This window comes from Chaetodon trifascialis, chromosome 18 (assembly GCF_039877785.1).
Source record: "Chaetodon trifascialis isolate fChaTrf1 chromosome 18, fChaTrf1.hap1, whole genome shotgun sequence".
In the NCBI taxonomy this organism is placed as follows: Eukaryota; Metazoa; Chordata; class Actinopteri; order Chaetodontiformes; family Chaetodontidae; genus Chaetodon; species Chaetodon trifascialis.
Window position 1 is genome coordinate 10,448,626 of NC_092073.1, and position 26,990 is coordinate 10,475,615.

The 26,990-nt window shown below is 40.7% G+C and overlaps 3 protein-coding genes and 1 long non-coding RNA gene across 6 annotated transcripts; all 4 read right to left on the reverse strand.

Annotated features, from left to right (window-relative positions):
• Window positions 1-8,484: 8,484 nt before the first annotated feature.
• On the reverse strand, window positions 8,485-9,326 carry LOC139346893 (uncharacterized). The gene is made up of 3 exons (XR_011603290.1): window positions 9,246-9,326; window positions 8,995-9,052; window positions 8,485-8,768 (listed from the first exon to the last, which is right to left on the reverse strand). It is a non-coding gene; the product is annotated as an uncharacterized lncRNA (long non-coding RNA).
• An 82-nt stretch (window positions 9,327-9,408) lies between these two features.
• LOC139347173 (myelin-associated glycoprotein-like) lies at window positions 9,409-11,208 on the reverse strand. The gene is made up of 5 exons (XM_070986663.1): window positions 11,200-11,208; window positions 10,806-10,881; window positions 10,209-10,589; window positions 9,777-10,079; window positions 9,409-9,662 (listed from the first exon to the last, which is right to left on the reverse strand). Exons 2-5 carry the CDS (start codon window positions 10,876-10,878, stop codon window positions 9,409-9,411), a joined length of 1,011 nt encoding a protein of 336 aa, XP_070842764.1. The 5' UTR covers window positions 10,879-10,881; window positions 11,200-11,208.
• A 620-nt stretch (window positions 11,209-11,828) lies between these two features.
• Window positions 11,829-20,709, reverse strand: LOC139346892 (cell adhesion molecule 3-like). 3 transcript variants are annotated; one of them, XM_070986233.1, is made up of 8 exons: window positions 20,640-20,709; window positions 20,338-20,402; window positions 18,611-18,991; window positions 18,017-18,322; window positions 14,208-14,453; window positions 13,558-13,651; window positions 12,884-12,923; window positions 11,829-12,589 (listed from the first exon to the last, which is right to left on the reverse strand). In XM_070986233.1, the coding sequence occupies exons 2-8, from the start codon at window positions 20,378-20,380 to the stop codon at window positions 12,347-12,349; spliced, it is 1,353 nt and encodes a 450-aa protein (XP_070842334.1). In that variant the 5' UTR covers window positions 20,381-20,402; window positions 20,640-20,709; the 3' UTR covers window positions 11,829-12,346. The 3 variants fall into 3 exon arrangements, with proteins under 3 accessions (XP_070842334.1, XP_070842335.1, XP_070842337.1); XM_070986236.1 differs by lacking the exons at window positions 11,829-12,589; window positions 12,884-12,923; window positions 13,558-13,651; window positions 14,208-14,453 and adding exons at window positions 16,879-16,947; window positions 17,243-17,279; window positions 17,427-17,517; window positions 17,585-17,857; XM_070986234.1 differs by lacking the exons at window positions 18,017-18,322; window positions 18,611-18,991; window positions 20,338-20,402; window positions 20,640-20,709 and adding exons at window positions 14,564-14,869; window positions 15,186-15,566.
• A 1,324-nt stretch (window positions 20,710-22,033) lies between these two features.
• On the reverse strand, window positions 22,034-26,918 carry fen1 (flap structure-specific endonuclease 1). The gene is made up of 12 exons (XM_070986050.1): window positions 26,832-26,918; window positions 26,173-26,290; window positions 25,738-25,840; window positions 25,487-25,589; window positions 25,032-25,095; window positions 24,782-24,891; window positions 24,079-24,215; window positions 23,838-23,904; window positions 23,445-23,576; window positions 23,198-23,349; window positions 22,608-22,722; window positions 22,034-22,323 (listed from the first exon to the last, which is right to left on the reverse strand). The coding sequence occupies exons 2-12, from the start codon at window positions 26,252-26,254 to the stop codon at window positions 22,246-22,248; spliced, it is 1,143 nt and encodes a 380-aa protein (XP_070842151.1). The 5' UTR covers window positions 26,255-26,290; window positions 26,832-26,918; the 3' UTR covers window positions 22,034-22,245.
• Between the last annotated feature and the right edge of the window lie 72 nt (window positions 26,919-26,990).

Sequence of the window (26,990 nt, forward strand, 5' to 3'; positions counted from 1 at the left end):
GGATAGCAAAGTTTTATTTGTGACCTCTAATCAGGAAGATCATTTCGAGAGATTAATCCTTTTTTTAATCACAACATAATAATGATGACAATTATAGTAACAGATATTTAGATGTAACCGAGATTTAAGATCGTGAATCCTGATTTCAGCTGAGATTCGTTATTGACCAACAGAAAAAGAAACAAGGTCTGATCTGATCATCGAATAATTGCTTCAGTCATGTGCGCAATGTTATTTTAAAAAGCATTTGATTTACTTCATAGCAAACAGACTTGCAGCCAGCTTTTATTTTGATGTGTATCTAAATGTGCACTCCATAAAAATATGAGTGTGCGCCACAAACTGCTCTTTCCAGGTGGTCTGACAGACAGACCGTGAATAATGTGACGACATGGAGGACACGGGCTCCACTTGACACACATCTCCCTTTGGTCTGTCTGACTTTCTGGCTCTCTGTCCTGCTATGGATGGCCGAATTTCATTTAATCGTCAATAAATATGTCATGAATATTGTTGCAACCATTACATAGGCGAAATAAATGACAGATATCAATCATAAATACAAATATACAAACAAATAAGTACAACGGAAATAAATTCAGAATTGCATTCACAAAAACGGCATTATAAATAAATATATGAAATACTAATCGGAATATAAATAAATAACTGTAAATAAATGTCTAAATTGATTAATTAAATTTAATTCAGGTAGTGCGCGTGCCTCGCAGCAAGAACGTCGGCCCCAGATAGCAAATATTTTGGCTGTATTATGGCATACATGTGGCATTTTTAGCTTTCTTTTGGCATTAGGAAGACCCTTTGGCTTATATGTGGTATGATTAGGGTTATCATAATAGATAAAAAAGACGCCAGCAATATATGGCTGAGTAATGGCATATGTCCGGTTAACCAAAAGACTGGGCAAGAGCGGGATTCTAAGTACAGGGATGGTATGGCATGTTTATGGCAAACCAGAAGATTGGGCAAAGAGCGGGACCAGTTGATTCCATATATGGATGTATTTTGGCATATTTCTGTACAGCCAAAACACTGCACAAAGAGCAGGAATTTCTACAAAGAGGAGAATGACACTTCATTTTAAAAGCTGATCGATCAACACTGGGGTATGTACTGCATATTGAAGTATTATAAATGCATAATTAGTAAAGGTTAATTGTAAAATGAGATTTATGTCATTGCCTCATTGAAATACCAGGTTAAATCGAAGTTTTCCATAAGGTTAGTATTGTTATATTAGCCTAACTGTAACTGTAACGGTAGGCTAACTGTGTGGTGGCTAATAATCGAGCTAACTGGTAGCAAACTTGATTCTTGTTAAACAGGCACACCCAGCCCATTCGATGTAACTACATTATCGATGTTATAACACAGAGAGAACTTAACAGAAATGAACAGAAAAGTAGAATTCATAGTTTCCTAAGCTTTGGGCAGATAGCTAGCTATGATGCATGCAGTGGGCGATTTTCTCGCCCACTGCATGCATCTCCGCTCCGTCTCCGGAGTCCAGAGCAGGTGGAGATCCGAGATCACAAGATCACATGCGCAGTACGTGACAGGGCCATGTATAAAGTCAGACTGAAATGTAAACAACAGATGACGTTGCCTTTCTGAACTCGATTTACTGCTCAACATTACTCGTCTGTGAAGCTGTGCGCCGCGGACCCTCCCGTGTTGTGTCAGACGTGACGTATCAGATCAGATGGTGTAAGATAGCTGTCAAAAAGATGTGTCCATATTTTAATGTTCGTATTTGTAAAGTTACCAATTTGTATGTCATAAAAGTTGTTTTACACAAAATTCTGCTGTTACATACACTGTGAAATTGGGTTTGGATTACGATTGTTTTCATATAAGTATGAGTCTAAAAGCTGTGAGTGCAAAGTCTTATGTATACAACTCATTTTTCTTGGACTCAGAAGTCTTCACTGTGAATACGAATTCAAGTTTACGGATACGAGTGGAAAAGTGCTCAAATGACGTCACTGCCGCAGGGGAAAGTAATTATCAGCGATTCCTCCAACTGCGCATGCGCAAGCCCCAGACGCAAACATGCATGGCAAGTCGATTACTTTCCCCTGCGACTTGACTGTGACTTCAATGAGTTGTATTCATAAGACTTTGCACTCACAGCTTTTAGACTCCATCCATCCATCTATTTTCTATGCCGCTTACCCCTAGATCTAGGCTTCGCCCCCCTAGGGGGGGGCGAAGCCTAGATTCACTATGATTCACTATGTGACAATAGTTTTTTGTAATCTGATTACTTTCAAAAATGAGAAATGTAAAGGTGAGACAATTCATAGTTACATTTTTAACTCAACTATATTATTATTATTATTATTATTATTATTATTATTATTATTATTATTATTATTATTATTATTATCATCAGAGGGCCTTAAATGTGTGCCACTGTGCTGTAAAAGCAAACTGTAACGTCATGTATTTGTTTTCATTAAATATAAAACAGTCACAGGGCTAGAAATGTGTTTTTGTTCACACGGTGCATTTTCCTAAATATAATGTAGCCACTAACTAACTAACTAACCAACTAACTAACTAACTGGCCGGGCTCACACATGCCGTCTTGCCAGTCACCCGACCAAAACACAGCAAGAGTGTATGCCACTGTGATCATTAGATCTGACATGTTGACCACCATCAAAGACAAAAATGTCATGTGGTCTGATCCCGGAGCAAAAGACAAATGAGAGACAAAGAGAATAACAACACCAGATGTATGTTTATTTACATTTTGAAATGAGAGGGTTCACACTGCATGCTGTCTCTTTGCTCGATTCTTGTCTCGTGGTTTTACTGAGGACTTTGTTCTGTCTGGTGTCCTTTCCTCTCTCTAATGTCGGGCTCACACTACGTGAACTGAGACCGATTTTGAGACGAATTTGTCCTGACAGACAAATAACCTGCAACATAGCCAATTTTGAACGACAATTGGCAGATGATACGCATGTAGCTTCAAATGCGAAACGTTCACAAGCTGTCTCGTTGCTCGTCTCGTCTTGGTGAGGACTTGATTCTTTCTGCTTTTGTCTCTTCTCTGTAATGTTGGCATCAGACAATATGAACTGAGCCCAATTTTGACAAATTAGCTGCGTCATGGCTGATTTTGAAGGACAATTGGGCATCTATACGTCTGTAGTTTGACATGCTTTGTGAGGACTCGTTTGCTCCTGGTGTCCTCTCTCTAAAAGACAAACGACAGACAAGAAAAAAACAGTTAATAACTTTATCAATGAGGCACAGAGAACAACTATTGGTCAATGAAAGACTTCTGACAATGAAAGAGATCAAATATTTATTTACCTTTGAATTGAGAAGGTTCACCGTGCATGCTGTCTCTTTGCTCATCTCGTCTCATCCTGTTTTAGTTGAGGCTCAGCTCCTCTTTTCTGTCTCTAAAAATCAAATGACAGGCATGGAGATCGATAGTTAATAACTTTATTAATGAGACACACAGAACAACTTTGGAGCAATATAGGAATTCTGACAATAACATGAAATAATTGCACACTTACTTTCTGAGGGGGTTCACAGTGTATGCAGTCTTGTCTCCTCTTGTCTTGAAGCCAGTTCTTCGTGGCTTTCTGCAGTTTCACGGTGTCAGACACACAGACAGTCCCAAGAAATAAAGAAAGGTGCAAGATGCACCAGTGCAGGACGCACCCATAACACTGAGCTGTGTGCTGCATCCATGTTGAATCAGCTATTTACAAATGTCCAACATTTACTCCTCAGTCAAACATATCATTGAAATGCAGCATATTTACATGGGCCCCGGTGCAAGACGCTACCAGAGGTTCCACCAGCCCCGCCAGACGCAAAGGCCAGTGCTGAGGAGTAAAAGACTGCCGGTATGAGGGTAAGAAGTCACACCCTCAGGCGTTTCTCTGGAGGAGACACACTGCTTCTACTTTGTCCCTCACTGTCCTTTCTCTTCCTCTTTGCACACAGAGTAGAGTCTTTTGTGAACCGACAGAGGGCTGACATGAGCACGTGTCCATCTGCACTGTAGTCAGTAACTCTCCAGCGGTTTCTCAGTTCAGAGCTGTCAGAGTTGTACACAGGGGAGAAGACTCGGTGAACAGTCCGGCCATCCACCTCCATGCGTCGGATACAGTTTCTGCGGTCCGCCACCAGGCCTCCCAGCTCTGTCCTCTCAGGAAGGACAGGAGTCAGTATGGTTGGAGGAGCGGCGGACCCTGCAGTGGGCACCATCATACCAGATGGTCCTTCCACAAGAGGAGACGGTGTGGTGTTCTCCCTCTGCCCTTGCTCTATGTCGACGAAGGGTGTCGCCGTCTGACATGAGCGGAAGATTCCCTTGTATGGAATTAAAGGGAAATCCTTGGAGCCTGTGATCAGGTTGTGATACAGGCTCAGGATGGACTCCCTCATGGAGTCTATGCTTGTGCTGCTCAGAGGACGGTTCCTCAGGTTGGTCAGTATCAGCTGAATGACCAGTGCTGGACGAGGCAGGGCAGCTGAATGGAAGGTCAAGAAAAGGAAAACATCAGTCACACGATTCAGGATGACGTGACAGGACTCACTAAAGGCCAAATTAACGAGTCTAACTAGCAGTGCATTTACAATTTTAAAGCACAGTTCAAATCATTTGAAGCAGAAGAACAGAAGGACTCATAACAGGACTTACTGTAAGAAACCTGAATTGATTTTGGTTCTTGTTGTTCAAACTCAGCATGAATAATGTGGAGACTTTACAGCACAACATGACTAAAACAGAATTCCATTCATAAAAACGGCAGTATAAATAAATATATGAAATACTAATCAGAATATAAATAAATAAATAAATTTCTGGCGGCACGGTGGTGCAGCAGGTAGTGCACGTGCCTTGCAGCAAGAAGGTCGTCAGTTCAATCAGTTTGCATGTTCTTCCAGTGCATGCGTGGGTTCTCTCCGTGCACTCAGGCTTCCTCCCACAGACCGAAGACATGCTCATTAGGTTAACTGGTGACTTAAATTGTCCTTAGGTGTGAATGTGAGCGTGAATGGTTGTTTGTTTGTGCCCTGCAATTGACTGGCGACCAGCTCAGGGATAGACTCCATCTTCTAGCATGCAGGCCAGCTTATGTGGAGCTGCATCACTCTTCTCCAGTGTAAGGGCACCTGAGGGGGCCTCATCACGCTTTCCTTCACATCGGGCCACCAGTGACCTCAGGAGTTGGTGGAGACCAATATTGGATTTACATTTATGAGGTGGTCAGAAACACAGCTCCAAAGTAATGCTAATGTCGATCTGTGTCTGTAGAATGAAAATAAACAGTTCGTATTTATTTGTAGGTAATGGCATTTCACTGTGCTTACACTTTCTCTCTGCTGCCCCCACGTGGCCAAAATCTCTTATTGCACAGAAAAAGAATATAGAGAATAAAAAAACTGAACAAATGACAATAACAAATGAAAGGAAGGAAATGAGCTTGTTGTCACTGAATAACAGTGATCAATACCTGTAAAAAGGAGTCATTTTGACCATGATAATGCAGCTGGTGAGAGCTCCATGTTCAGCTGTGAGGGCACATCAACCAGCATGTACTTGTAAGGACCACAAGGTGGAGACATTTCACCAGGGCTCAAACTGTAAACTTCACTGCTGCGTCGCAGTAACAGGAGCATGACTGAGGGATTATTCACAAAATCACAATAAGAATAGAAAAAGGGACAGACTTACTCAGCTACTTTTACAGATGAATGATTCTAAAATATTAATACAAATCACATCATCTCATCTAATATCATCTCATTATGATCAGATGGGGTTGTTTTGGTTTTTTTTTTTAAATGGGCAGTCTGGGAGCATCACTGGTCACGTGACGTAACACATCATTGTTGTTGCTCCACTAGCTGGTGGTTTATGGCTCATGAGTGCAGAAAGACATTCAGTGTTAGACTCACTGCTAATCACAGATCAGACAGACTCAGTGGTACAAGTTCATATTTTATTAAAGTCATTCCTGCAGCACAGTGAAACGTCTTAAAAACGTGTTAAAAACAGCACTGCCTGATCTACATAAAACACCTTCTTAGATCATAATTTCTCATTAGAATTTTGGATACTTGCAGAGTTAGTGACAAACAACCTGTCAAAGTTTCACAGATACAGATCAGACCATGATAAAAATCACTGTTACATCTATTCATTTGATGCTTTTGTCCAAAACCAACATGCAAATGAGGTAAGATACAAGTTTTTCTTTTAAAAATGATTGCATGATTATTCAAGCGTCGCAGAAAAAGCTTCATTATCGCAGATAAGACATACCTGGAGGAACACATTTGATCACCCATACGTTGCCTAACTGTAGCAGTGATCAAAATCAGCCAAAGCATCTGCACACCAGCAGGGTTAAAAGTTGTGATTCAAGGGAAAAAAACACAAGTGAAGTACAGACTGGGAATGATTTCAGTAATGTCTCTTTCACCTGAAACACTCAGTGACATGTTGGCTGTCACCATATTCACAGACAGGCCTGCAATGACGCTCACCTGGATTCACAGACACAACAGTGCTCTTACTTTAGTGTCCAACATGCTCTGTACAACCGCTGCTCACTTTGTTTTAAGTAACTGAGAAAGTCTGCCGACTGCACACTATTACAGCTCTCTGGGTTAGATTAGAAGTCCAGGGATTGAATCAGCAAATTTCTGGTCATCAGCTCCCCTCTCTAAGCTTCAAGCCACCAATATGAGCTAAGGTGCAGCAATCCAGCTCAACAAACTAACTTCCCTGTTTAGCTGTTGTACTTTAAAATAAGGTCGACTTCCTCCTGTTGGATTAAAGACTGCAGGGTAAGTCCAGTTGTTTTTTATATCAGACAAATACAAGAAGTTCCCTCCTTTGCTGGTAACATCCTGTGAGTATTTTTATTCACATGACTCACGGCAAGTCTGTATGAACTTCACATCTGCATAATGACAATGATAAGGATGAAACCTGTGATGGCTGGCAATGATGTTTAAACACATGAAAGCATTAATTTCATGTGTTGCTCAAAAGTCACTACAATGATGTTGTTGCTGACTTTTGCACAGTCACTGTGCATCACACTGACCATCACTGCACTGTCACCTATGTGCACATAGTGCCTGCACACGTGTGAAAACCAACACAAAAGTGAGAATAAGTGATAAACTGCTTTCCTCATTCACACTTTTTCATCTCAAATATTTCAAACCTTTCAAAAATACATGTTATATAAGACCATCAGCAGACAGAGATAAGAATGACTGAAAAGATGTCATAAATCAGCCCAGTCTGACACAGATTATTGTTGAAGCTGTATCTTTTTTATGTTATTCTTCATAAAGGAACATGCAGGAAAAAAATGTATTTAAAGACAAACCATGAGCAGTTTTGTGCTCCAGGCAGAAAGAAGTATTTTTATTCCAGGAAACAGTGGAAAAAGGTTTTCCAAACAGCCAGTGATCATACAAAGAGAAAGAAAAATACAGGAACTCAGTGGTGTGGATGATGAACAGAACAGGCTCAGATAGGCATCTGCTTTTGATTGCAACACCTTTTAAACTGCCCGAGGAAAACTGGTAAGCTTGAAACACATCACAATCAGCCGCTCTGCTTGGGTTCGATGAAATGCTGTGGAGACATTCATCTTTACTGTATGGTGTTAACTTTGAAACACCAGTAAAGGGATTTAAGTGAGGGACTTCTGACGGCCGTCTACAGAACAAATAAAGTGTTGGACTTGATGCAGCCCTATTTCAGAAAATGAGCTGAACTGTGAGACCCATAAACCGCCTCTGCATGACCAACAGTGCAGCCTGGTAACCAGGTAAAATCAAAGAACTCCATGAAGGTGGGAAACAAACATATAACCTGTACACACAAGAAAAGAAGGAAGTACAACCTAATCAGAAATCAAAGTTGGTTTGTTATGTGTGTTATGAAAGTATCTTAAATAAAGAAATGATGCATTTAGAGTCATAATAATGAGCACACCTCTCTCCTTATTTATGACATGCAGAATAATTTACTGTGCATACATTTAATGAAAACTGCTCATGGTGAAATATGAATATTGGCCCTTTAGAAGGTGGTCAAAAAGGCCATTTATTACAGTGCAATAAAAACATGTATTTAATTCCAGGCACGTACTGCACTGCTCATGAGTGTGTATAAATGCTCTGGTGTCAATGAGTCTTGTTCCCTATTCAGACCTTTGTGACTTTTATTGGCATGTATCAGATATTCAAATATCACACAGCAACAGCTGCTGTATATGAGGTCAGCACACACATGTGAACATGCCGCAGGATATGGAGGTTGTGGGTTTCTCTTCCCTGAGATATACACCATCAACATGTTAGTTTCCTCTCTATGCTCCAGCATCTGTTTCTCTATTGACTATTGTAAAAAGACGGCATATAAATAAAAAATAAAGGCACGTTTAATTTGAATTCTACTCTAATGCAATGCCTTGACACAAACAGAACAAGTCTCATTGTTTCTTCACTTCAGCATAGAGAGCCTCTGAGCCGTCAGCAGTCTGTGTTAAGCTGTTTGCTGTCTTGGACCCTTTGACCTGCGCATACAGCGTGTCCTCCTGCTGTCCACTGTCCTGCACTGAGGACGCGGATGCTTCAGGTCTCCGCTTGGAGAAGTCGATCTCTCCATAGTGGATGTCTTCTCCGTCTTCTTCTCTTTTTCCTGCTTGCTCTCCAGCAATCTGTTCTTCACCTGTTTGAGTCTGCAAAAAACATGAAGCGAGGTGAGTTGCTGTATGTGGACTGTCATGATGCAGCTTTTACTGGGCACAGCAATCAAATATTTTATAGTCATGTACTCTTGTGTGGGTTGTAGAGTCTTCAGTTTTCAACCGCAGTGGCTTGCCAACAGGATATTTTGTCATATATATTTCAGCGCACATTGTGTCTGAACAGATGCAACACATTTACGGTTTAGCATTTTCCCACCTGACTCTGTTGTTGAGTTGAAGATGTCGACTTTAACCGCCTCGAACGTATGAGAACGCTGTAAAATGAACCATGAGTGAGAAATCTGGATTAGTATATAAAGTGGTGTAGAAAATATGCTCTTTGAGACATGGCTGCAGTGATGTAAAGATGACTTACTCATCTGTGCCTTCATGTTGAACCCAGCTGTAGCTGAAACTTAAGTTCCAACTAACTGAGTCACATTAGATCCTTGAATTTGTGGCACTTACCAAATACTGACAACCAGGCAGATGAGCACAATGACCCCAATGATTCCTCCAACCACTTCCCCCCACTGTAGAGATCCACTGGATGGTCCTGCTCATTGAAACCCAACAAATGTTTGCAGAAGTTTCACTTTTCAGAGGTCAAACAAAGTGGATTCAGTCCTGTTCAGTATTTACCTTCAGCAGTCAGATCAACCTCTGATGACTGTTGTCGACCAAGACTATTTGTGGCCACGCAGAAATAGACTCCGTCTGTCGCATTCAAGCTGAAAAACCATCCTTCAGACACGTTCATGGCTCCATCATTGCTCTTCTTGAACCAGGTGAAGCTGCTGACGGGAGGCTTGGCTCTGCTGGAGCAGGTCAGGTTCACCCAGCTACCTGATTTACTGACGGTCACTGAGGTGTCTTTAGGAGCGTCTGAGGAAAATGTGGCAGAGATGTGAGATACGAGAGTAACATCAGAGCCTGAATAAGATTCTTTATTTCTGTCCTGTGCTGACAGGATCCAGTAAGAAACTCTGGTTGTCTTACATGACACACTGAGAGTCTCTCTCTCCTCTGCTGTCTTCACATCTCTCCCTCCATTCACAGGATATGCAACAGAACAGGTGATGTTGTATCCATCATCGCGGTCTGACAGAGTGATGCTCTTCTGGATTTTAGTCGTAAAGGTTCCGTCTGTGTTCTCCTCTATTGTGTTGAGAGAGTCTTGTTGGTTCCAGGTGAGTTTAGGAGGCGAGTGAGGACAGGGAGTGAAAGCTGAGCAGCTTATAGTGACGGACTGATTCTCCTTCAGGTCACCTGGGATCTTAATTCTGGGGCTCACAGGAGAATCTGTGGTTTAGAAACAAGCTCACAATCAACTTTTGTGCCCAAACTTCTGCCTAATTCTCATGTTTTTTAAAAAATAATTATCATAGCATTATAGACTTATAGACTGATAAGAAAATAAAACTCTCTTACCTTTAACTGTTATTTGAACATAATCACAAATGGCTGTTGCCTTGAATTCACTGTTCTGCATTCTGAAGAAATATTTGTCTGTGTAATCTAAGATTAAGCTGTGAAACAGAGTGTTGCAGTTTTTGTCACTCAGGTTTCCCGTAATATTGATTTGATAGGTGTTAACTTTCCCACTGCTATTGAAAATCACATTTTCTGGATGTTCACCAAAGCTGTGATCCGTTTTCATCCACACACCAAAGTTTTGAAGACCGCTAAACTCTCGTTCTGGTTTAGCTCTAAAGGTACATGGGATTTGCAAACAGGATCCATTCAGTCCTTCCATCTCCTTTGGTGCAGTAATGAAAAGGTTTGACCCATCAGGACAAGCAGCCAAAACACCTGCAAAACCAGACTCATGATTAACATAATGTGGAGCAAATCTCCATGAATAGAAAGAGAAAACTCCACTTCAGCAGCACCATGCATGTCAGAATGTCATTTTTATAAATCCTCAGAGTGTAAACAGTTGTGAAAGTCATTCTATCTGCGCTGCTCTTCCTGCTCGGACCATAAACAAACTGCTTCCAAATAAAAGTGACTGAACAAACAGCTCACCTGAAACAAAGAGGACACTCAGTAAAATGCTGGCTGTCCCCATATTCACAGAAAGCACTGCGATGACACTCATCACCTGCATTGCAAACACAGATGCAGATTTTTGGAGTTATTACAATGAATGCGAGAGCTTGTAACAACATGTTAAAACACTCATATTCATTCTACAAACCAGGGCTGTGTGTGTTTAAGTGGTGGTCAGTTAACATCTACAGACCTGCAGTTTATATAATATATAATCCAACAGTAGTAAATTTATGGTATTTCAGCTGACACAGTTATTTAGTCATATATTAAGTCTTGGTTCTGATCAGCAAACCCATCAAATAAAATAATAAATCAGGTTTGTTTGTGAAAATAATATAATTGTCTGGACTAAAAAATGTTTTCTTACCAGATGAGTCCACGTTGAGATGCGATCCTTTGGCTGTGATAATGATTTTAATGTGGAAACGCTTCACTTTATGAATTCAGCTAAAGCGCAACACACCAAATATACAACTTCCTTTTTTTTTGCTGTTGCAATTTAAAACCAAGTCGACTTCCTGTGTTTCAAGACTTCAGAGTAAATCCAGCTATTAATTTTTGTATCTATTTATTTATGTCTGCTGATTATCATCTGACTTATGGTAAAGATTGAAGAAAAACAAGAAGTTCTCGTATTTATTTTGAACACGTTGAAAATATGAACTGGCAAACAAAGAAGGAATCCGCTGCAGAAAAAGCATATTTGCTCAATTTGAATGTCCCGCTTCAGTCTCCTGCTTCGTCTCAGTCTCCGATTCAAATGCACAGCATTCACCTCCAGCTGGTGATTGTCATAAATCAGCTTGAATGACCTTTGGACATTAAACCTGCCAAAACACAACCGATTTCTCAGTTACTGATTACATCTGTGAGAGAGAAAGAGGTGGGAGGAATCATAAACTGACCAAATGAGATCATGCAAATATTTTACAGTTTTACTCCATTTTGTTTATTCATCATCTTACTTACATAGTAAGGAATGTCACACATTGTTTGTATTTATTGCTGCTATTAGTCCATCTTAGCTTGATATAACAATATTTGTCAGCAGTCAAGTCACTATTCCGCTTGCCCTTTTAATTGTGATGAAATGGTATGATTTTGGTAATGTGCACACGTAATATGTAAACTATTGAGTTGAAAGCTGCTGTAGTTGCGTGCCGAGCCTTTTGTCATCAGATGCCAAGCCTGGCATCTTCATCATCAAGCAAAACACAAATCCACGTATGATGAAGAAATATGCTGCATGTTTTGAGCAAATCAGCTGTGTGTGGTGAACCAAGATCAGATTCGGCTTTATTGGGCAAGTGTGTGCACACATGCAAGAAATCTGACTCTGGTTTGGAGTTTATGGGAGGAAAGGGGATTTTGAGATCAGTCAACAGCACGTGCACTAATAAAAAAATACGCAAATGGCACATTTGACATAGAATTCAATGGACAGCAGCCAATGAAGAGCATTTCTTTGACTAAAGAAACAATATTTGTTTTAAAAAAAAGACATGTCCATTCATTTATTTTATCTTCACTTGAGCATAGATGCAGTCTGAGTTGTCAGCAGTCTGCGCTGAGCTGTTTGCTGGTTTGGACACTTTGACCTGTGCATACAGTGTGTCCTGCTGCTGTCCACTGTCCTGCACTGTGGATGGGGATGCTTCAGATCTCTGCTTGGAGAAGTCGATCTCTCCATAGTGGATGTCTTCTTTTTCTGTTGCTCCATCTCTTTCTTGAACAGTTGGCTCTTCAGCGGTCAGGCTCTGTGAAAAATGGATGAAGGAGAAATGTTGTGAAGTCTTCATCTGCTTTCTTCATATCACCTTATTTTGCTCTGATTTGGCTCCCAAAAATGATGTTATGTATTTATAGATACCACAGTCAATTTTTAAAGTTGGTTGCTCACAGGATGTTTCATCACACTTCCTGTGTTTCTCCATATGTATTCACTATGACAAACCTGTTCAGTCTGTTGCTGTTCATATTGACTGCACTCATAGGATCTAAACATGTTCACAACATGCAATTCTGCACTCTACATTTCAGCATTTTCCCACCTGTGTCTGTTGTGAAGTTAGATGTTTTGACTTTAACCTCCTGGAAAACACAAGAAGGCCATCAGCTTCATTGTTTATGGGAAAATAAGACAATTAATAATACAATACTACTAAATACATAAAGGTTATTTCACATCTTAGAGAAAGCACAGCCCTTATCACCCTTAGTCTTTCACTTATTGTTTGAAATGACAGCAGTGTATGCTGCTTTTTTTAATTATCGGCAGCCATCCAATCATTCATATAACTCAGAACCAACACTAATTCAGCAGGTAAACTTATGTGATATCGAGAGACTCGGGGAAGAATAATTATGTCATCTGGGTAAAAATAATATCTGCATTTTGTATGTGTGTAGTGTGACCTTGTGGCTGCATGGAGATGCAACACTAATGGCCCAAGAACAGAACCCAGAGGAACTCCAGAAATACAACTTTGGCTTTGAATTCTCAGTGACAGAAAAAGCACGATATTATTATTATTATTTAAGACATTCAGTCAAAGCCAAATAATCAACAGCATGAAATGTACATCTGGGCTGGAAAAGAGCTCACAGTGATAAATATTGAGAGGAATCAACAAGCCAATCACAAATTAAACATCAGGAGAAAATATCGACATAAATACAATTTTGGTGCACAAATGTGAATGTGAAACTGATTTGAGATGCTCACCAAACAGCAACAACAACAAATATGAGGACAATGACCCCGACGATCCCTCCAACAGCTGCCCCCCACGGTGAGGAACTACTGGGCTGTTTTACTCCTACAGACACAAAAGCATTACAAGTGACAAAGTCAATTAGAATCATGGTTATGAACAGCTTTCGTGTAAAGCTCAACATATTATACCAAATGCAGTAATGCTGTGGGCCATGTGTTTGCAGATGTGTAGAGTTCATTTCACACTGTGTCGTAACATCAGAATATGCGAAAACAGCGTCAGAAGATTGTGGTCAAGCTTTTGAAAATTATTTTGGGGAAATCTTTGGTCTAATTTTTTTTCCTCCTTTTTTCCTCAGTGGCTCTCAGTTCTCTCTTTTCATCTCACTTCCTGTTGTTATTTTCATTATGACCATCATTCATGCCAGCCTCTTCATTTCTGCTTTGCCATAATGTCATGGCTCATTCACACATCTGTTTCCATGTACTGTCAAGAGCACATTTCTCTGTATATACTGTTTTTAACTCACCATTGATCTCTCCTTATTGAATATAAACACATTATTTGCAATTCTGCAAATGTCTACAGGATGCATAAAATACATGCAACATTAATGGCTCCTATTTCACTTCTGGATACTGTACAGTTCCATGTTTACCTTCAGCAGTCAGATCAATCTCTGATGACTGTTGTCGACCAAGCTCATTTGTGGCCATGCAGTAATAAACTCCTCCATCTGTCGCATTCAAGCTGTAAAACCATCCTTCAGACACGTTCATGGCTCCATCGTTGCTCTTCTTGAACCAGGTGAAGCTGCTGACAGGAGGCTTGGCTCTGCTGGAGCAGGTCAGGTTCACCCAGCTACCTGATTTACTGACGGTCACTGAGGTGTCTTTAGGAGCGTCTGAGGAAAATGTGGCAGAGATGTGAGATACGAGAGTAACATCAGAGCCTGAATAAGATCCTTTATTTCTATCCTGTGCAGGATCCAGTAAGAAACTCTGGTTGTCTTACATGAGACACTGAGTGTCTCTCTCTCCTCTGCTGTCTTCACATTTCTCCCTTCATCCACAGGATATGCAGCAGAACAGGTGATGTTGTATCCATCATGGCGGTCTGACAGAGTGATGCTCTTCTGGATTTTAGTCGTAAAGGTTCCGTCTGTGTTCTCCTCTATTGTGTTGAGAGAGTCTTGTTGGAGGTTCCAGGTGAGTTTAGGAGGCGAGTGCGGACAGGGAGTGAAAGCTGAGCAGCTTATAGTGACGGGCTGATCCTCCTTCAGATCACCTGAGATCTCAATTCTGGGGCTCGCAGGAGAATCTGTGGTTTCAAATCAAACACACAGTTTACACATAAGAATACAGAACAGCTTGTGCAGTGTGTTATTTTGACTGTTAAACTGTCATGAAAGTTCATTCAGCTTCATCATTGTGTAAAACGTTATGTAGATTTTGTCACCCACTGATGAGGGCATGAGAGGTCACCACATGGCACTTCCCTTTTTTTGAACGAGCATGCTTTCAATAGCAATGCAAAACAGAATATATAATATGATATGTAACGTGGCTGCTTTCTGGAACATTTGGCCACAACTGATTCTGCTGATCATCCTTCAGGACATGTTGAGCTCTCTTACCTCGAACTGTGATTCGAACAGGATCACAAGAAGCTGTTGCCATGAAGGGTTTGTTCTCAACTCTGAAGAAGTATTTGTCTGTATAACTTGTGAGTAATCTGGAAAATGAAGTCGTGCAGTTTTTCTCGGTCAGGTTTCCTGTAATTCTCATTGGATACTTGTTAACTTTCTCAGTGCTGTTGAAAATCACATTGCTTGAATGTTTGCCAAATCTGGAGTCATTTTTGATCCAGACTCCAGAGGTTTCTCTTGCGCCGTTGAACTCTTCTTCTGATTTAGCTCTAAAGCTACATGGGATTAGCAAACAGGATCCACTCAGTGCTTCCATCTCCTGTGGTACAATAATAAATAGGCCTGCTGGCTTCGAACAAGTAGCCAGAACACCTGTAAAGTTAACAAATTGAAAAATCTGCATTCAGATGAAGTTCATGATAATGTCGTGTTAACAGTCTCTCATTTCACTTTGCAGTCAGGACACAAACAGCCAAAAAGAGTAACTCCACCTGCACTGCTTTTTCTGCTTTCATTATAAATGAAGTTCAGATTAATTTATTCAAGTGGTGCCTCCAAATAATTGAAGAAACAGCTCACCTGAAATACAGAGGAAACTCAGGAACACGTTGGCTGTCACCATAATCACAAACAGAACGTGTTTCCCTGGATGTGCAAAAATAATCACGCATTTTCTTTTCAGTCGTCTTAATTACAGCACTCACTGAATTTTTACACAGCGTTTGTGTTGTTTTAAAGCAACTTCCCCTTTTTCAAATCCACACCAGTAACCTATCCTGTACCAAGCTGCCAGTTTTTTTATTGTTTGTGGTTAACAACATCTGCAGAGTAGACCAACAAATAAATTACTATTCTTCATGTACTACGATGACAGACACGTTATTTAAGTTTTAGTATAAGAAGCTGAGAAATAAAAGCAGTAAAATGTTTCCTTACCAAAGGAGCCCACAGCTGGGAAATAAGAAAAATGAAATGTTAGTATTTTAGAGTGAAACGACACCTAAGCTAGCTGTTGTTATGCAGTAAACTTTGCTGGGAAAGCTGTGAGGCGTCACTTGACCACCCATGAGTAAATGATGCAGAAATACAGACAGCTTTGTCCTGACTGCTCATATCCTGTGAGCGAGGAAGTCAGAGTTTGCGACACCTCAAAAACTTTGGGTTTCAAATGACTAATTCGCCCTCAAGGATTTCTGTTTATAGCATCCCTCATGCTAGCCTTTATGTTAAATCACCTACAGTGACATTTTTGAGCAGGGGAAGGTTTCAGCGTATGTAATTCACACATCAACAGTGTTTTTGCTGGCTTGTTTTCCGTCCTCCCTTTCTTTTCCTCCTGAAGACTGTCTGCTGCACGAAAAGCTTCATTTTTCTTTCGTTTAGCACACATTGCATTCGTCCAGGGAAAATTAATGACATAATCTAAACATCTTTTGGGAACTAAAGAAAAAGTCCCAATATACCACTTCAACATGAGATAAATCATTTTTTTACTTTTGTGTTATACTCACTTTAACAAAGAAACACAGAACAGAAAAAAACATCACGTATTCTTAGTCTTTTTCTTAATATTTTGAGGTCATTTTAAAGAAAGTAAGCCTGGAGTTCATTGAATGGGAACAAAGACGAAGAAGTGATTGAAGAAGAGACAATGCAGTATGATTAGTAGAGCAAGACATCTTCATCCTCTCCTTGTACTTCATAATGACATCTCAGTCACTGTGTTGATGTAGTCTGCTCCTGCTGCTTCCTGTGGACATGGAACAAGTAGTGTTAGTACTCCAGCTTTTATAAAATAGTTGTCATTGGTGTTGCGGTTGTGTTTGTGTCACACGGCCTCACAACACCCACATTACAGAAGAGTAGGTGAAGCAGTAAACAACCAACCACATACAGTCTCAGATAAGACCTGAACATCAGAAATCTTAAAATAAACCTTTGCTAACTGAAACTTTGGAGCTGAATTAGGAGATACTTTAAGGTGGATTTTTTCTTCATCCTGAGGAGGAAGAAAGAGAGATACATCTACTCATCTAGTCACTTACCTTCACTGGTTTAGGGGAGCGTCTTGATCTAAACCAGCTGAAAGAAGAACACAATGCAGTGAAGCCTTTTTTGTTGTTGCTCATGCTGTAATGATGCTGCTCTGTATCATGCAGCCAAACCTCATTTAAAATTAGTCCAATTTGTCTGTAGCTGCAAACTGTCACATGCAAATGTTTGTCTCACCACTCAAAGATGACCAGCGTACTGACGAGCATGATGATTCCCAGGATCATCACTATGACTTGGACGCCAACCCGGCCAGCCGGTTGATCACCTTTGACACAAAGCATGGTCACGTTCTGAAACACTACAACTCCACAAATCCTAATTCCTGCGCTTACCTTCAAACACCAGCTGCTGTCCCGTTGATAGCTGAATGTCCAGATCATTTCTGCATCCGCAATAGAACAGTCTGCCTCGATCACCACGGGCCACTTCAAAGCCATAAACCTGTGTATCGACTCTGATCAGCTCCAGTCTGCCATCGCTGATCATGAACCAGACAAAGTGGACAACAGGAGGGTTTCCTCTGCAGGAGCACGTCAGGTTCACCACGCTGCCAACCGACACTGGATCAGAGGGACTGACGACCACCGCTGTGTTCCTGGGAGCATCTGGAAGGTTTGGCATGTGGAGAGATTTTGGAGTGATGAGAAAAGATTTGTAAAGGGAGAAGAAGAAGAATATTTTATAGTAAATTAAGACCCTAAATCTATAACCAAGGAAACCATTATTTGTATGTTTTCATAATACAAAATCAAATGAAGTCTTACATGAAACACTGAGAGTCTCTCTCTCCTCTGCTGTCTTCACATCTCTCCCTCCATTCACAGGATATGCAACAGAACAGGTGATGTTGTATCCATCATGGTGGTCTGACAGAGTGATGCTCTTCTGGATTTTAGTCGTAAAGGTTCCGTCTGTGTTCTCCTCTATTGTGTTGAGAGAGTCTTGTTGGAGGTTCCAGGTGAGTTTAGGAGGTGAGTGAGGACAGGGAGTGAAAGCTGAGCAGCTTATAGTGACAGACTGATTCTCCCTCAGGTCACCTGAGATCTCAATTCTGGGGCTCGCAGGAGAATCTGTGGTTTCCAATCAAACACAGTTTACACATAAGCATATACAGTAAATAGAAATAGTTAACAATAGGACAGTGGGGCCAGTTTTTGAAGGCTGATGCTGACCCTTAAGTTGCTTCAATGTCCCCAAATATGGTTATTTTACAGTGGTAAGAATATTTGTGATTCATTCAAACCTTATGCTTTGCTCTAAATCTTAAATATGACATGAAAAAACTGTGAAAAACTGCATGAACACAGAATTGTGTTTATGTGGGACTCTTGAGCAAATGTTAAAAAAAAATCTCTTACCTCTGACTGCTATTTGAACAGGGTTGCAAACCGCTGTTGCTAGATATGGTTGGTTCTCAATTCTGAAGAAATATGTGCTTGTGTGATCTTTGATTACATTGGAAAACAGAGTGGCACAGTTTTTCTGACCGAGGTTCCCAGTGAGACTTATTGGGTATGTGTTGACTGCACGGCTACTGTTGAAAATCACATTTCTGTCAGAAAGTCTCATGGGGTCATTTATAATCCACACCCCAAAGGTTGGTCTCGTGCTGTTGAGTTCCTCCACTGATTTAGATCTAAAGGTACATGGGATCTGCACACAAGATCCACTCAGTGCTTCCATCTCCTGAGGTGCAGTAATGACGAGATCTGAATCCTCTGGACAAGCAGCCAAAACACCTGTGAAACCAGACTCATGTCTCACACCGTGTCTAAAAACAATCTTTATGAACATAAAGCCAAAATATACTTCAGAATATTTTGCATTATGGTCTTTTTTGTCACGTCATTGTTTGTGACAAGCAGGTAACACCCTCCCCTTATTCCCCCACAAGACTGGCTCCAATGGTGATCAAACCCATCTACACCCAACAAATGATCTCCACCCAGGTCAAAAAGTAGAACACTTTACTGTATTACACATATCATTTAAGCACAGAAAAGACAACTACACTTTTACTTCTTGTGCTTAATCTAAAGTACATTTGAGACATACTTTTAGAAACTGTACTTCTAAATAGATTAAAAACAAATATACTGATTCTGTAATACTTCAAGTGGTATTTCAAAGTACTTATAAAAAGTGTACTTTAGTGTATTACAAACGTATTATAATTACAAATGTGTTTTGTACTTAACTATACTTTTAAAGTGTACTAAAAAACAATTATTTTAATAGTAATAAATTCAAGTTCAAGTACATTTAAGTATATTTCCAACACATTAGTGATAGAATACAATTGCACGGCAAGTGTGTTTTTAATGCTGATGAATCATGATTTTCACGGGTATACTTCAGTTCTGTTGGACTATTCCACCCCACCCCTCTCAGAGTGGTATGTTCCATCTCCTCAGTGCAAGAAGATGCTGTTCAGGAGAGTCTGTGGAGTTCCAGCAGTTAGCTGAGTTCTAATGTGGGTGTTTCTATCTTTGTCTTTGCTTGTGTAAAGTAAACCCACACACACACACACACACACACACACACACACACACACACACACACACACACACACACACACACACACACACACACACACACACACACACACACACACACCATGCCTACATATTATGTAGGCTTCCATGTGGCCCCCATTTGCACCACCCTGTCAGACTGTTCTCTTCACTGGAACCTGAGATTTAATCTGTCATGTCAGTGATGGGCTGTGATTTCCTGATTTCCAGAGGACACTATCAGCCCTTTAACTTTCCTTTAAGTACACTGAAAGTTTGAAAAAGTTGTGCCAATTTAGCAAACTATTTACACACAAGTATACTCAGGTATCACTCAAGAGGTACTCAAGGACTACTTGAGTACACTTATGTAAACCTGAAGGCAACAAAATAGCACAAGGTGTTCTTAATACAGTGGTCACAGTGGCACAAGCACTCAGGGAGAAAACACACGTTGTAAATAGTCACATGAATCAAGGGGGATAACACTGTGCTCTGTTTCTAAATGAGGTTCAAACTAGAAATGATTCAAGTGATGTCTTTCAAGAAAAATGACTAAACAAACGGCTCACCTGAAATAAGGAAGACACACAGTAACAGGCTGGCTGTCACCATGTTCACAGGCAGGACTGCTCACCTGCATTTACAAACACAACAGTGCTGTTAATTTACTTATCAGTCACACACATTTACAGGTCCTGTCCAACCAGACTTCACTGTGGTTTAGAAAGTGAATGACATCTGAAGAGCTAAATTATGACATTACAATGAAAAATGTCCTTTTCCAATGCAGATCACAAAACAAATAATATAACTTTGCGTCTCAAAAGGATATGAAGTAAAAGCTGTAGAAGACGTAAATTCTTTGCCTTACCCAACAAGCCCCGAGCAAAAAGGGGAAACGAGGTCTTTTGATTGTAACGTGAAAGTGATGTAAGTGACGAGATTCAGCTACTGCCAGGAAATTCGTCAATGCACCAACTACCCCATTTAGCCACTGACTCACTGCAAGCTGGTGACATGTCGCCTTCACGTGGAAACTATCAGATTATCAAATCTATGCATCTACATATTTTTCTTATATATACGGCTACATGTTTCTAACCAATGTGCAATGATGAAAACACTGTATTTGAACCATGTGCAAATCTCCATTCCCATTACAATTTTTACACTGTTCTTCCTTGTATAGAATGTGTGTGTGTGCGTGTGTGCGTGTGTACACAGAGTTTTGATTTTTTTAAATTTCTCTATTTTCTATGTCTTTTTATATCTATGTCTATTTATACTTTTTGATTCTACTTCTGCTGCCTGTATCACCCAACTCTCTCCTATGGGGGATTAACAAAGTGGTATCCTAAACACAATGACAGTGACATGTGAAAGAGACACACCATAGTGACAGATAAAAATATTAACTCTTTAACTTTCCACAATGGTGATGTGCTGCTCTTCTCTGTAAATGCTGTATTTCACTGTGTGCAATGACATCTGATCTGAGATATTAGAAAGAATTAATATTTAAATTATATTTAAGAGTTGAGCTTTCACAGGCAAATTAGAAATGTCTGTTCCACATGAAACCACGCATGGACAACTCAACTGATAAAAATAACACAGCAGTTCTGTCAGGCTTTCAGCGACATTGACTTTGATCGAGACTTTGTAAGCACGCTGACAGCACACATGCGGCGCCTTCAGAGAAACACTGTTTGGAAAAAATGTCAGTTTTGAATTCACAAATATCAGAAAAATGTTATCAAGTGAAACAATATTCTGAAAACATTTATTTCTTGGTGCTATGAGTGGGGCTCTTATTTGGGACTAAAATGAATCTAAGTCATATAATTTTACTGTCTCTCATGCATGTATATACTCATATTTCATCAGTTTGAGCTGTGCATTGTAAACAGTTTGCTAACTAGACTTCGAGAGCCACAGTAAACATGTTTCAGTTGCACTGCAGTGAATGTGATTGAGGAACTTGCCTCACACTGCTGATTCACTGGACCGCGCTTGTGAAATTATTTCAACACAACAGTCTTTATAGTATTGTCTACATGCACAGGACTGCACTGAGTGTATATGCTCCAAATATGCTTCCTGCCCCTTAGCAAAGTTTTATCCCTCTGGAGCGGCGCTCATCTTGTACTATGTACTCCAAATGTAACACCAAATGTTTTCTAATGCTATGTGGACAGAAAATACTGGTGTTCAACATTATGATGACCGATAATGAGTCAATGAAAAGGCTGATGACAAGTTTCTCTACAAAAAAAAATGTCATTACTTTTATTGAACATCAGAAAACACACTTTTCTACATCATTTTTTCGGTCATGTACATACAATTTTTTCAGCCTTGTACTGTGTTGTAGCTTCCTCCTGCCTAATCTGGAGCTTTTCTGTACTCTGTTTAGTACGTGTTATTCATTACAATAATTACTTCTCAAGGGAAACCAAAGCAACCCTACGTTCAGTCTATTTTCCCTTCCTAAATTTGCCCGGCGTTGCTCCAGTCTTCTGCTTCTTTTTAGCCGATCCTTTAATCTCAGGTTCCTGAGTGAGGCAAACAAAACAGAACAAATGAGTCCAGCATTCAAAAGATAAATGTACAACAGAAACTTGCTGTAAGAAAAATAAAAATGAGGATTGGAAAAATTCATTAAATACACTGGCATCAAAATAAAGCAATGCACAGAGCACCTCTGCTTATTGTTTAGTTAAAAGGATTCATTAAAAATTTATACCTGGGGTACCACACGTAACATACAACTGGAGGAGATTAAATTAATAAGAGCAGTTATTTTGGAAACACGCAGGAGTAGTTTTTCTAAATGTACCTTTCGTTTGGAGGACAGAGATCCAGTGATCGTGAAGAAAGAATCCAGTCGTCCCTGTGTGCTGCCCTGTCGGCTCTTCACAATCTTCTTACAGCCGTTACGCATCCTGTCCTCACTGCACACAGATACCCAAATCAAGCACTCAGTAAAACTAAAAAATTATCTATGCACAACGTTATTTCTAGCTGCACTAAAGCAGCATTTAGAAGAATGGAAGTAACTACACAACTGCCTGTGACAAATAACTAAAGCAGATCTTAGTAGAAATTCACTGTATGACTGGTAAACAAAAGCGTTCACTGTAAAGAGTCCGCCCTGAACAGACTCTGGAATGTGTAATAAACCTCACGTCATATGTAAAAAGGTTGCACGCTCAAGTGACACTACAACTATAAACTCTGCCTCTACATGTCCAGCAGTGCAGACTAGTGGCCATATGTTGTCATACCAGCTGGTCTGGTCACAGCATCACTGCACCAACAAACATCATCACTGCCATCATCCATCTTCACTGCAAGAAAAGTCAATAATAAAGCAAAAACAAACCCAGCATGCAGTGCAGTGCTGCAGAGAGTCTGCTGGTGGTTCACCTGAACTGCTTCTCGCTGCACATGAACTGGATCAGTCCCTCCTCGTCCGGCTCATTCCACTTCAGCTCGACTGTGGAACAATCCACCACCTCTGGCTCCAAAAACAAACCCCTGGCTTCTTTGTACAGCCAGTTCTCTGGAACGGGGTACTTCTGCATGAAGGCAAGCAAGACAGACAGAGAATGAGAACCAAACCCTGCTTTGTTTCGCTGCCTGAACGCCTGGACTGTAGCAAACGTCAACTTACACTGAGGTCAATGTTTTCTAGGATCTCCTCAATGCAGCTGTGCTGTTTGATCAAGTCGATGGCTCTTTTGGGGCCAATCCCCTTAATGGTGCCGCAGTAGTCGCAGCCCAGCAGAATACAAAGGTCGATGAACTAGGATGGACCATGAAAAGGAGGAGTTAATGCAAGAAAGCCCGAAATATCACAATCTATCTGTCCGAACTGCGTTTGTAGTTCCACAGCACTTTAAGAATAAGGAAAGTATTGTGACATAAATCTACAGCATTTGGTTTGCAGAGCACAGACTCTGCATGATAAAGACAGAGGAAGCAATTCTGTAATTTTACCCCGGATGGAAAATGACACTATCATGTAATTTGCTGCACCTTCTCAAAGTCAGGTAAAAAAACGCACCTGTTCATTGGTCAGGCCGATGTCCTGCAGCATTCGACTAAAGTGGAACTCTTGTATAGGAAGTTTCCTGAAACAAATATATTACATTATGTATTATCAGAATTGCCCAAAGATGTAAATGTTTAAATATGAAATATGACATAATACACGTTTAGGTTCCTTCCTACCGGCTCATTGTGAGACAAACAGATGCCAACAGTAGAAAACAATGACAAACAGGAGAACTCAGGTGCAACATTACTTTGCTTCACTGGCTGTGAGGTGTCTGAGCAGGACATTTGTGCCAAAGGTCAACCCATCCATATCCTCTGTTGCTGTGGCAAAGACCTTCCCTGCTTTAACCAGAGCAGCACAGCTGGCCTCCGCCTCACATGGAGCCTACAACACAAAAACACAACAATATACATTTCACAGAACTATTCAGCCACACCTGTCCTTTGCAATCGATTTCTTTGACGTGGGAAAAATGCTTTTGTTGGCAGGTCTACAGAAGAGCAGCGGGAGTTTCCTTGTACTTATCAGGCCTTTTTGCAGATCATAATTCATGAACATTTGATGCCATCGGCACAATGTTAAGAACAACATTTGCTTTGTTTGAATATTACATTTTCTGTCTTTCATGGCCCTTAAAGCCTAGTCTGGCAATCAACATGCAACTGCAATAACAATAAAAATGTCAGAAAGAGCACTGAGATTCCTCAAAACCGGTTAACCGTCAATACAAATGTAGTCTTATAATAAAGGCAGAAAGAGTTGTAACAGCCCTGTGATTGGCTGGCGACCGGTTCAGGGTGTGCCCCACCTCTCGCCCGTTGACAGCTGGGATAGGCTCCAGCCCCCCCGCAACCCCGGAAAGGGATAGTCGGGTATAGATAATGGATGGATGGATGGATGGATGGATGGATGGATGGATGGAGTTGTATCAAAGTGAGAGCTGATCTTACCTCAATGTAAGGCACTCCCATCAGGGTCAGAAGCTTCTTGCACTCATCATTATGCTGCTTGGTGACTTTCACCAGACGCTTGCTGAATTTATCAATATTCTCTTGCTCCCCTGGGTTGAGACAAACAAAATTTGCAGACATAACCAACATGAAAGGTTTTGTACAATCACCACCATGTAAATAAAGATAATATTAAATATATACCAGTCATTGCTATTGTTAAATAAAGCATGAAACACATTAACTGTACCAGTTTCCTGAGCTTCAGCCAACAGCTTTTCAGCTTCTGCCCTCCTCTCTCCTCTCTTCTCCAGCTGGGGGTGAAGAGAAGAAAGACAGAGTAAGAGAAGGAAGGACCAGATGACAGATGATGTAAGTTCCAACAAACAAAACATAATTCATTAAAAACAAGGGTGAAAGAACATATAAGTCACATTTCGTCTCTTTCCATTTCCAAACAAATGATTTACACATGACGACAGTTTTGAAATGTTTTTATGTTGACTGATCTACCAAACAACAGATTACAGAGACCAATGTCACAGTTTTGACCGCACTGTTTGACTTGCATGCGATCAAGATTACAGGTGACGTGCAAACAAAAGCAACACTGCAAGGCAATGAAAATTAATCTGATTCAGGCTGATAGCCATGACTACAATGACAGAATGCAGGGTGAAAAGCACCAGAGGAAATCACACTAACCTCTGCTGACTTGAGCTTCGGGGGCTTGCCGTCAAACACGTACACGGGTTTGATACCGTGTTCCAGCATGCGGATTGTCCGGTAGAACATCCCCATCAGATGGCTGAAAAAAGAGCAAACAGTTGGCAAAAATATCTCAGCTTTGTGCCCACATTGAACTACGTGGTCTAGGATCCGTCCAGGAACTACTTTATCTTTAATATGTGTCCAATAGTCTGAATGTCAAAGTGTCTGTATTGTAAGCATTGCACCTCGTCGTCTCTCCGTCCTCATTCTGCAGAACGTTCCCGTCCTGGCGCACAGCAATCAGGAACTGGTAGATACACATGGAGGCATCTATAGCAATTTTCCTGCCTGCAAAAGTTCCAAAAAGCAGTTTGCAAATTATCAACACAATTGTATCAAGTGTAACAACTTCCTGAACTACCTTTAACCTGGTTTCTATTTAAGCCTTTATTCACTATATTCACTACAAGGCAAAGTAAAGTGAATAAGATTCATTCATTTACCCACACGGTCAGACCTGCATGCATTATGCAAAAGAGGTTACAGTTTTAATAAGGGATGTCATGGTGGACTGAATAATCAGAAACTGCCTATGTACTGTTAATGCAAGACAGAGAAAATAAAGTTTTAAACCCCCAATCTGAAACCATGAATACACCAAAGAGGCCCGTTATGGTTACCAAAATAGTTCTTGATGTCTTGCTCTTTGATGGCGCCAGGGGCCTGGTCAGCAATCAGCTTAGCAAGTCCGTGTATTCCCATTGCGTTGGTCTGAAGCTCAAACTTCAATACTTAAGTCTGAAAACAATGAAATAGTGTTTGTTAATTCTATTGTTATAACCATCCACCCTCGCTACACGCTGCAGGGGCCCCAGTAACTGATTCATTATGCTTAATCTCCCCAAATATGGTTAAAAACGTGCGATCAATAATGTCACGCATCCGGCTTTCAAAGTTTACGTTTTGTTTACACATGTGCTGCTTCGTCCAATGAACGCCGAAGTAAAGACTAGCTACTGCTTATAGTTAACACATAATATCAGCTATGGTATACGAGTGAGGACTTGCAGTGAAAGACAGCCACATTAAATCTGCAGTTTTTTGAAAGAGGTCTGGGGTGCGGGATGGAACATGTCCCGGCTTAGCAGCTTTGCCGCAGAGAGCTAACTGCAGGTAAACTTACAGACGTGTAGCTAGCAAGGGGGCTAAAACATAAACAATCTCACAGTTATTCACAATGCACATGCTTTTAGCGGATAGCAACAAGTGGCACCTCTACACTGTACATACTGAATTTTATCAAATTATTAAACCATTTTATTGATTACTACAGACTCACCCGTTGGCTCTTTCACTCCAGATTGACCACTTGTCTCGGGGACTCGGGCGCGAGGAACTGCGTCTCTTTCGCGGGAAATCAAATAGCAGGCATTAACTATCAATCTATCGAGCACGGCATTGCCGAAGATTCTGGGGAACTGCGCATCGACAGTGCATG

Excerpts from the sequence above, each read along its gene's own strand:
- LOC139347173 (XM_070986663.1), bottom strand. The coding sequence starts at position 10,878 with ATGAGTGTCATCGCAGTGCTTTCTGTGAATATGGGGACAGCCAGCATT. Across the intron at positions 10,590-10,805 it reads GAGTGTCCTCTTTGTTTCAG|GTGTTTTGGCTGCTTGTCCT; the intron begins GTGAGCTGTTTG and ends CTGGTTTTGCAG. Across the intron at positions 10,080-10,208 it reads TGTTCAAATAACAGTTAAAG|ATTCTCCTGTGAGCCCCAGA; the intron begins GTAAGAGAGTTT and ends TCTAAACCACAG.
- LOC139346892 (XM_070986233.1), bottom strand. The coding sequence starts at position 20,380 with ATGGTGACAGCCAGCCTGTTACTGTGTGTCTTCCTTATTTCAG. Across the intron at positions 18,992-20,337 it reads GTGTGTCTTCCTTATTTCAG|GTGTTTTGGCTGCTTGTCCA; the intron begins GTGAGCCGTTTG and ends CTGGTTTCACAG. Across the intron at positions 13,652-14,207 it reads GATTGATCTGACTGCTGAAG|GAGTAAAACAGCCCAGTAGT; the intron begins GTAAACATGGAA and ends TTGTGTCTGTAG.
- fen1 (XM_070986050.1), bottom strand. The coding sequence starts at position 26,254 with ATGGGAATACACGGACTTGCTAAGCTGATTGCTGACCAGGCCCCTGGC. Across the intron at positions 25,096-25,486 it reads CGAAGCTCAAGTCAGCAGAG|CTGGAGAAGAGAGGAGAGAG; the intron begins GTTAGTGTGATT and ends CTTCACCCCCAG. Across the intron at positions 22,723-23,197 it reads TGCAGCGAGAAGCAGTTCAG|TGAGGACAGGATGCGTAACG; the intron begins GTGAACCACCAG and ends ATCTGTGTGCAG.